The sequence below is a fragment of the Colobus angolensis genome, unplaced genomic scaffold, assembly GCF_000951035.1.
Source record: "Colobus angolensis palliatus isolate OR3802 unplaced genomic scaffold, Cang.pa_1.0 Scaffold442, whole genome shotgun sequence".
Lineage (NCBI taxonomy): Eukaryota > Metazoa > Chordata > Mammalia > Primates > Cercopithecidae > Colobus > Colobus angolensis.
Window position 1 is genome coordinate 565,185 of NW_012117844.1, and position 9,571 is coordinate 574,755.

General features: G+C 38.6%; 1 protein-coding gene across 1 annotated transcript in view; it reads left to right on the forward strand.

Annotated features, from left to right (window-relative positions):
* The window catches only part of PNPT1 (polyribonucleotide nucleotidyltransferase 1), a 62,413-nt gene extending 55,917 nt beyond the window's left edge, over positions 1-6,496 (forward strand). The window contains exons 26-28 of the mRNA XM_011957443.1: positions 1,134-1,212; positions 4,845-4,892; positions 6,044-6,496. Of these exons, the coding sequence (XP_011812833.1) occupies positions 1,134-1,212; positions 4,845-4,892; positions 6,044-6,199 (283 nt within the window). The 3' untranslated portion in view covers positions 6,200-6,496. The remainder of the gene's footprint in view (positions 1-1,133; positions 1,213-4,844; positions 4,893-6,043) is intronic.
* The last annotated feature ends 3,075 nt before the right edge of the window (positions 6,497-9,571 follow it).

Consider the following 9,571-nt stretch of genomic DNA (forward strand, 5'->3'; position numbering starts at 1 on the left):
ATTTCAATCTCAAAGGATTTTTTTTTTTGACCAGCTAAAAGAGATTGTATTTTTAGGATCAGAAAATCCCTTTTTTAAGAAAAAAAATGATCAAATGTAGCAAAAATGTTCAAAGCTATTTGAAATAAAAGGCAATCAGATAATTTGTTTAATATTGCAGGTGAAAAATAAGAAATGGGATGGCTTATTTTCATAGACTAGAGAAAAAGGGAAGATTAGTTTTTTAATGAAATAAGTATCTCATTTTACCTGACCACCTTCCTTAAATCCTTACCTTATAGGTTAATGATATGATATTCTATACTATGTTTAAAATATTTAATGTCATTTCGAAAATTTTTGGAAAATCGAGACCAGCCTGGCCAACTTTGGGAAACCCCATCTCTACTAAAAATACATAAATTAGCTGGTCATGGTGGCACATGCCTGTAATTCCAACTGCTTGGGAGGCTGAGGCATGAGAATGGCTTGAACCTGGCAGGCAGAGGTTACAGTGAGACCAGATACCACCACTGCACTCCAGTTTGGGTGACCAAAAAAAAAAAAAAAAAAATGTTTTTGGAAATTATGAAGAGAAATACAGAAGAATATATATTCTAAAAGCTTTTTTTGTTGAGACAGAGTCTCGCTCTGTCACCATGCTGGAGTACAGTGGCACGATCTCGGCTCACTCTAACTTCCGCCGCTCAGGTTCAAACAATTCTCCTGCCTCACCCTCCTGAGTAGCTGGGATTACAGGCATGCACCACCATGCCCAGCTAATTTTTGTATTTTTAGTAGAGACAGGGTTTCACCATGTTGGCCAGGATGATCTTGATCTCTTGACCTCGTGATCTGCCCGCACTGGCCTCCCAAAGTGCTGGGATTACAGGTGTGAGCCACCGTGCCTGGCTCTAAAAGCTTTTTTATTGTGTGTTTTTTCTTTATCTTTTCTTCATTCTTTGATTCACACATATTTATTTATAGGGCATATTTTCAGTTGAAAAGTATACTTTTTATAGTTCTAAAAACATGATAGAATGAGTTTCTTTTTGTTTTTTACTTTTTCCTCCTATGAAAACATAATGTTTTATTTGTCAACGGATATACAGATACTTATTGGTTTAACCAGGCTTATTATTTATTTTTTGTAGAGATACTGGTGTAATGGTAAAATTATATCCAAATATGACTGCGGTACTGCTTCATAACACACAACTTGATCAACGAAAGGTAAAAAGACAGATGTTATTATTTTTATAACTTCCTTCAAACACCTTAAAACACAGTATTGAAATTACCTAGGTTGGTAAGAATTATACACTTTGCCTACTACTAGCCTAAACAGAGAAAACAAAAGTGGCAGAGATGCTCTGGCAAAAAGTTTTACATTGTTTAGCATAAATAAAAATTCGCTGGGTAGGGTGGCTCATGTCTGTAATCCCAGCACTTTGGGAGGCTGAGGTGGGTGAATCACAAGGTCAGGAGTTCAAGACCAGCCCGGCCAAGATGGTGAAACCCCTTCTCTACTAAAAATACAAAAACCAGCTGGGCATGGTGGTGGGCACTTGTAATCCCAGCTACTTAGGAGGCTGAGGCAGATAATTGCTTGAACCTGGGAGGTGGAGGTTGCAATGAGTGGAGATCACGCCACTGCGCTTCAGCCTGGGCAATAGAGCGAGACTCCATCTCAAAAAATAAAATAAATAAATAAGTAAATAAATAAACACCAAATATTTTTCTTTCCATGATGGAATAGAAACACTGACTGTTTTGAAGGAGAACAGCATCTAGATCTAGCAGTTACTAAAAATACCTACGTATAGCTGTTTTCCCAATTTTCTACTGACCAACCAATTATGGCAAGATAATTCTTGGAATATTTTGAAATTTAATCTTTGTTGTAGTTCAGACATCCAGTAAATAAAAACTCTAAGACAACTCTAGAAAGCAGTGGGATCAGGGGAGTAATAAGAGTGTCTGTTGGCCAGGTATGGTGGCTCATGCCTGTAATCCTAGCACTTTGAAGGCCAAGGTGAGTGGATCACAAGGTCAAGAGATGGTGACCATCCTGACCAACATGGTAAAACCCAGTCTCTGCTAAAAATACAAAAATTAGCTGGGCGTGGTGGCATGCACCTGCAGTCCCAGCTACTCGGGAGGCTGAGGAAGGAGAATCACTTGAACCCAGGAGGCGGAGGATGCAGTGAGCCAAGGTTGTGCCACTGCACTCTAGCCTGGTGACACAGTGAGACTCTGTCTCAAAAAAAAAAAAAAGGGTCTGTTGTACCATATATTAAAATATATTATAAAGCCATAGATAATAAAATAGAATATTACCAGCCGAGAAATAGATAATCCATGCAACAAGAAAACAAAGACCAGAAAGAAATAATGTACATGGGATTATAATATATGCTAGAAGTTGTATTATAGTCAGTGAATAAAGATTATTTAATAAATTACATTGGTACAGCTGGTTATCTTAAAACAGGATCTCTACTCATTTTTATACCAAAATACTGTCTGGATCAAATAGCTAAACGTGCTTTTTAAAAGTGAGAAAAGATAATCTTGTTGGGGCAGGAGAGTTTACTAGAAGAAAATTGGATGTTTTAATAAAATTAGTACTGGAGAACTCCTCAACATGATATCAAAGCCAAAAAGGTAAATAAATTTATAAAATTTGACCCCATAATTTTTTAATTATATGGCAAAAATTTCAATAAGGTTAAGAGATAATCAGCAACCTATTTCCTATAAGGAAAAATGCTTATAACATAGGACAGAAGCTTAATTTACAAAGGGCTTTTATAAATCAGTAAGAATGATGAATATCAATAGAAAAATAAGTAAAGAGCATGAACAAATTATTTTTATAAAAAGCCGACCAAGATATTTAATATCAACAGCAATTTTTGAAATGCAAACAAAATTAATATATCAGTTTTAACTTTCAGATAGTTTAAAATTCTCAGTGTGTATAAGAGAAAAGATGGACATTTTCATATACTGTTGATGGGGGTGTGAATTGGGACAAACTTTTTAGAGGGTGTTTGGTAAATGTCTATGGACCTAGACATTGTAGGATTTTGTTTGGAGAGGATAATTAGAGTAGGTGAATTCATAATCTGTGCTACACTACAGCTTATTTTTTTTTTCACCTTTTTATTTTGAAAAGTTTTTAATGTACAAAAAAGTTGAAAGAATAATACACTAAACCCTCATATATTTCTCCTGTATTCATCAGTCATTAACATTTGCAACACTGGAATTTAAAACAAATTTATTGTCTTTAGGTGATTGTTTAAATAAATTATATAGTTTGAAACTTAACAGTAATGCTCAATTTAATGATATGAAAAGATGCCCTTGGGCCGGGCGCAGTGGCTTATGCCTGTAAGCGCAGCACTTTGGGAGGCTGAGGTGGACAGATCACTTTAGGTCAGGAGTTTGAGACCAGCCTGGCCAACATGGCAGACCCCCATCTCTACTAAACATACAAAAAATTAGCTGGGCACGGTGGCATGCATCTGTAATCCCAGCTACTTGGGAGGCTGAGGCAGGAGAAACTCTTGAACCTGGGAGGAGGAGGTTGTAGTGAGCGGAGATCATGCCACTGCACTGCAGCCTGGATGACAGAGTAAGACTCCATCTCAAAAAAATAAAAATAAAAATAAAAAAGATGTCCTTAAGATATACAATAAGCACAGCGGGTCCATTTTTATAAATGCATTATACATACACTAAATAGACATCTGAAGGGATACCCATTGGAATGTTAGCAGTAGTTATCTACAACTTGAGAGGTTTTTGAGACGGGGTCTTGCTCTGTCACCCAGGCTGGAGTATAGTGGCACGATTGCAGCTCACTACAGCCTCAGCCTCCCAGGCTCAAGTGATTCTCCCACCTTAGCCTCTGGAGGGGCTGGGACCCTAGGCCCAAGCCACTACACCCGGCTAATTTTTTTGGATTTTTTGTAGAGATGGGGTTTCTTCATGTTGCCCAGTCTGGTTTAAGCAGTCCTTCCACCTCAGCCTCCCAAACTTCTGGGACTACAGGTGTGAGCCACTGTACCCAGCCTGTTTTGGATAATTTTTATGTTCTTAATACATCTATATTTTAAATCCTTATAATTAACTGATTTTTTTTTTTTTTTAAGACAGAGTCTCACTCTGTTGCCCAGGCTGGAATGCAGTGGCACAATCTCAGCTCACTGCAACCTCTGCCTCCCCAGATTCAGGCAATTCTCCTGCCTCAGCCTCCTGAGTAGCTGGGAGTACAGGTGTGTGCCACCACACCCAGCTAGTTTTTGTATTTTTAGTAGAGATAGGGTTTCACCATGTTGGTCAGACTGGTTTCGAACTCCTGAGCTCAAGGGATCTGCCCGTCCCGGCCTCCCAAAGTGCTGGGATTACAGCCATGAGCCGCCATGCCTGGCTAACTGATTTTTTTGTTTTGTTTTGAGATGGAGTCTTGCTTTGTCACCCAGGCTGGAGTGCAGTGGCGTTATCTCGGTTCACTGCAAGCTCTGCCTCCCGGGTTCAGGCCATTCTCCTGCTTAGCCTCCTGAGTAGCTGGGACTACAGGTGCCCGCCACCATGCCTGGCTACTTTTTTTGTGTTTTTAATAGAGACGGAGTTTCAACATGTTAACCAGTATGGTCTGAATCTCCTGACCTCCTGATCCACCCGCCTCGGCCTCCCAGAGTGCTGGGATTACAGGTGTGAGCCACCACACCTGGCTGCTAACTGATTTGTTTAATCAGAAAAATGAATAAAGCTTGAGAAAAAAATGTGTACCTCCGTGGGCACTATGTAATTATGCACAACAACTAATAGATTAACATGTTTTTTTTTTTCAGATTAAACATCCTACTGCCCTAGGATTAGAAGTTGGCCAAGAAATTCAGGTACTTGTATTCCACCTTTTAGCCTTAAAGTTGTAAATTGTTCTTGAAGCTTCCATTATTTTTTTCAAAAAGTTGAAAGAGTCACCATCTATGATGTTTTTTATTTATATGCAGTACTTCATTTTTAATCTTAGAGCTGCTTGAACAGACTCATTAAGCATTTAAGACACAATTCTTTCCCTGAAGGAGATTGCAGCTTGGCCAAAATGGTAGTCACCCTTAGTTCATTTAAAAAATACATGAGCATGTCAGTGTTAGCTATGCAGACTCCACGATTTGGAGACTGACATAAGAACTCTGATAAGGTAACTTGTTGAAATCCTTGAATGTCATCTTTGAGGAGGTGAGACTTTATTTCCCCACTACTTAAAACTTCAAGTTTTTGAGCTTGGTAAGAGCCATGTTATTCAGGCATAGAATTCGTATAACAAAATTGGCCCTTTCTTTGTAGTCCTTTATGAGTGAATGAAAGAAGTCATTGCCAGTCTGTTTTTTCTGGCTCCACCACATTCTCTTTCACTTATGACTAATACCCATGACCTGAGTAACTAAGGCTTCTGGTTTATTCCCAATCTGTGGTCTTACTGTCCAAGTAGCCTCCAGGGGAGGATGAGTGCTAAGATATAATATCTCTGTATAAGGTTGATTTTTTGGTTTCTTTGTTGTTGTTGTTGTTTTCATATCAGAAGGAACTTTAAACCTTCTGCATTTCCCCCTTTCATTTTCCAAGGTGAAGCCAAATAAAACACTAATGTGACGGTCCTTTGAGCAGTAGTGAAAATCCAAGTGACCTAAGTATAATCCTATATAGTATATAGCACAATTAGGCTCACAAAGCCCTTGTCTAGAATCATTCACTATGTCTGTGACTATTCCCTCAGTATAAGGACTTGGCCTGGTGAGACTAAAAAGGCACAGATGAATTCAATGACAGATCATAGTTGAACAACTAACTGCCCCTGTCTCTTTTCTTTTTTTATAATAACTACTTATATATATTAAGTGTATACCTCCACTTAGCACTGAACTATGCTTTCAGTGAACAAGTAAAAACAATTATTGCCTTATTTGGACCATGTAAATTTAAATGTCTATTTAGATGTCACTCAATGTGCTATAACTTTAAAGGAAGAGCTGTTTCTTTAACACAGGTGAAATACTTTGGACGTGATCCAGCCGATGGAAGAATGAGGCTTTCTCGTAAAGTGCTTCAGTCGCCAGCTACAACTGTGGTCAGAACTTTGAATGACAGAAATAGTATTGTAATGGGAGAAACTATTTCACAGTCATCATCTAATTCTCAGTGATTTTTTTAAAGAGAATTCTAGAATTCTATTTTGCCTAGGGTGATGTGCTGTAGAGCAACATTTTAGTAGTATCTTCCATTGTGTAGATTTATATGTAATATAAATACATTCTAATTATTTGTACTAAAATGCTCATTTACACGTGCCACTTTTTAAATTCAAGAGTAAGCCGTATTCGTTTAATCTTATTTACATTATAAATCAAAAAATATTTATTGTTAAAAAGAAGTCATTTATATATCTTAGAAAAGATTACATACTTTTGTTTCTATAATTCCTAAATATATGAAAAACTTAGATAGAATATGTCATATATGTTATTCTAACAGTTCTCTTCCTACATCTTATTTTTCTTCTTTATATATAGTAGTGACAATTTACCCTCCATCATCCTACGGCTCACCTCTTTGCGTAACAACTTTACTTGTCTACAGTGGTTCACAAACTGGAACAGGCCGCATTCAAAGCCAGTGCCTATTTCATCAGAACAGTTACTAGATATAGTGAGTTGAGGGAGCTAATGTGATACACTTTTAATAATATGATGCCTTTCAAACTAGTTACTGAATCATAAACATAGTGGAATAAAGATGAGATTCTAACTAGGATGAATGTGGTAGTAATGATGTATATTTTTCAAATTTACCTAAACATAGAAAAATTATTGGCCGGGCGTTGTGGCTCATGCCTGTAATCCCAGTACTTTGGGAGGCCGAGGCTGGCGGATCATGAGGTCAGGAGATCGAGACCATCTTGGCTAACATGGTAAAACCCCGTCTCTACTAAAAATGCAAAGATTAACCGGGTGTGGTGGCGCATGCCTGTAATCCCAGCTACTCAGGAGGCTGAGGCAGGAGAATCCCTTGAACCCAGGGGGCAGAGGTTGCAGTGAGCCGAGATCACGCCATTGCACTCCAGCTTGGGCAACAAGAGCAAAACTCCGTCTCAAAAAAATAATAATAAATAAATAATTTACTTGTCAAATTGAACTAGGTCACTTTGAATATGTATATTGCTCTAATGTATGGAAGTTCTTAGTATAAGAGCTGGAGGATCATGACTTTCGGTTAATAGGTGTTTGAAATAGATGTTTAGAGGTTACTGATACACATGTCAAGTTGTTCATTCCCATCATTTAAAATATCACCTTATAATTCCACACAAAAGTAAATGGTATGTGGACGTCATAATTTAGAATGTGTAATCCTTTTTAAAATCTTATAAAAATACACTAGATTTAGTGGTACGTGCCTGTAGTCCCAGCTATTTGGAAGGCTGAGGTGGGAAGATCACTAGAGCCCAGAAGTTCGACACTGTAGTGTGCAACAATCATACCTGTGAATAGCTGCTGTACTCCAGCCTGGGCAACATAGCAGGACTCTATCTCTAAAAAAATTTTAAATATCACAAAAATGTAGGTAAATCTGGCCAGACGTGGTGGCTCACACTTGTAATCCCAACACTTTGGGAGGCTAAGGCGAGTAGATCACCTGAGGTCAGGAGTTCGAGACCAGAATGGCCAACATGGCGAAACCCCGTCTCTACTAAAAATACAAAAATTAGCCAGGCGTGGTGGTGGGCGCCTGTAATCCCACCTACTCAGGAGGCTGAGGCAGGAGAATCTCTTGAACCTGGGAGGCGGAGGTTGCAGTGAGCTGAGATCGTACCACTGCACTCCAGCCTGGGCAAAAAAAGTGAAACTCAATCTCAAAAAAAGAAAAAAAAAATGCCAGGCACGGTGGCTCAGGCCTGTAATTCCAACACTTTGGGAGGCCAAGGTGGGTGGATTACCTCAGGTCAGGAATTCAAGACCAGCCTGGCCAACACGGTAAAACCCCATCTCTACTAAAAATACAAAAATTAGCAGGGCATGCTGGTGGGTGCCTGTAATCCTAGCTACTCGGGAGGCTGAAGCAGGAAAATCACTTGAGCCTGGGAGACGGAGGTTGCAGTGAGCTGAGATTGCATCATTGTGCTCCAGCCTGGGCGACAGAGCAAGACTCGTCTTGAGAAAAAAAGAAAACAACAAATAGGTGAACTCATGATTCAGGGTAAACTAGTTGATAATATATTACAAATTTAGCTGGCTAAACCAAAGATTTTTAAGTCAATGAACAGTAATTATATATCTGTTGTGTGTAAAACAGCATGTTAGGCAATGTTGATATACTTTCTGAAATATTAAAGATTAATTGAAAATGAAAGATTAAATTTATTTGCTTTCTACAATTGATAGACTATTATTTAATCACAGTAACAAAAGTTTTTATTCTCACTTCTGCTTTCTAAGACATAATTCTTACTTTAAGATATCATCCTTAATGGTAGAATTTCAAAACTGCAATTTATGTTTTTCTTAAATTTTCTGTTCTTTTTCAAAGGAACTCCTAACTCCTAATATGGAAAATGAAGCCAGTTCTTAAACAAACTCCAGAAACCTGTGGTGACACAAAGTACAAATATAGCTTACTAACTGCAGACCACCAAAAGAACCCCATTTCTGCTTAAACCAGGAGCCTACACTTTATGTCTGAACTTTTCATATTTTTGTCTTCATTTTAAATGTTGGTAGTTTTCTCTACTTTCCAATGAAGATTTTCTTTTTCTGTCTTTCATTCTTGTTTTTGTTTTTGAGACGGAATCTCACTCTGTTGCCAGGCTAGAGTGCAGTGGTGCAATCTTGGCTCACTGCAAGCTCCGCCTCCCGGGTTCATGCCATTCTCCTGACTGAGCCTCTGTAGCTGGAACTATAGGCGTCTGCCAAACTCTTGGCTAATTTTTTTTGTGTGTGTGTATTTTTTAGTAGAGACAGGGATTCACCGTGTTAGCCGGGATGGTCTTGATCTCCTGACCTCGTGATCTGGCCGCCTTGGCCTCCCAAAGTGCTGGGATTACAGGCATGAGCCACTGCGCCTGGCCCCAGTGAAGTTGTTCTATGACGGCTATATTATATGCTGGAAACTCTAATTTATAGTGACCCAGATCAAATTGAATGCCATCTTTGGTGGTTAGCTCAATACAAGTACTTACAAGACATTTTTCCCATGACTTTTGTTTTGACACACAAGCACACATACTTCATAAGTTATTGTTCTATCACAGTGCAGTTTTTATACAATCATTTTTTCTTCTCTTACAGAATATCTTACATTCTTGGATCTAAAATGAAAGCATAAATATCTTTCTTAGTTCAGTTCAGCCAAGCATAACATTGTTTTATTCATCATTTAACATGTACCAGGCATTATAAGGTATGCAGGGGATGTGTCAGTAAATAAAACACCTAAGTTAGGCCTGGCACAGTGGCTCACACCTGTAATCCCAGCACTTTGGGAGGCTGAGGCGGGTGGATTGCCTGAGGTTAGGAGTTCG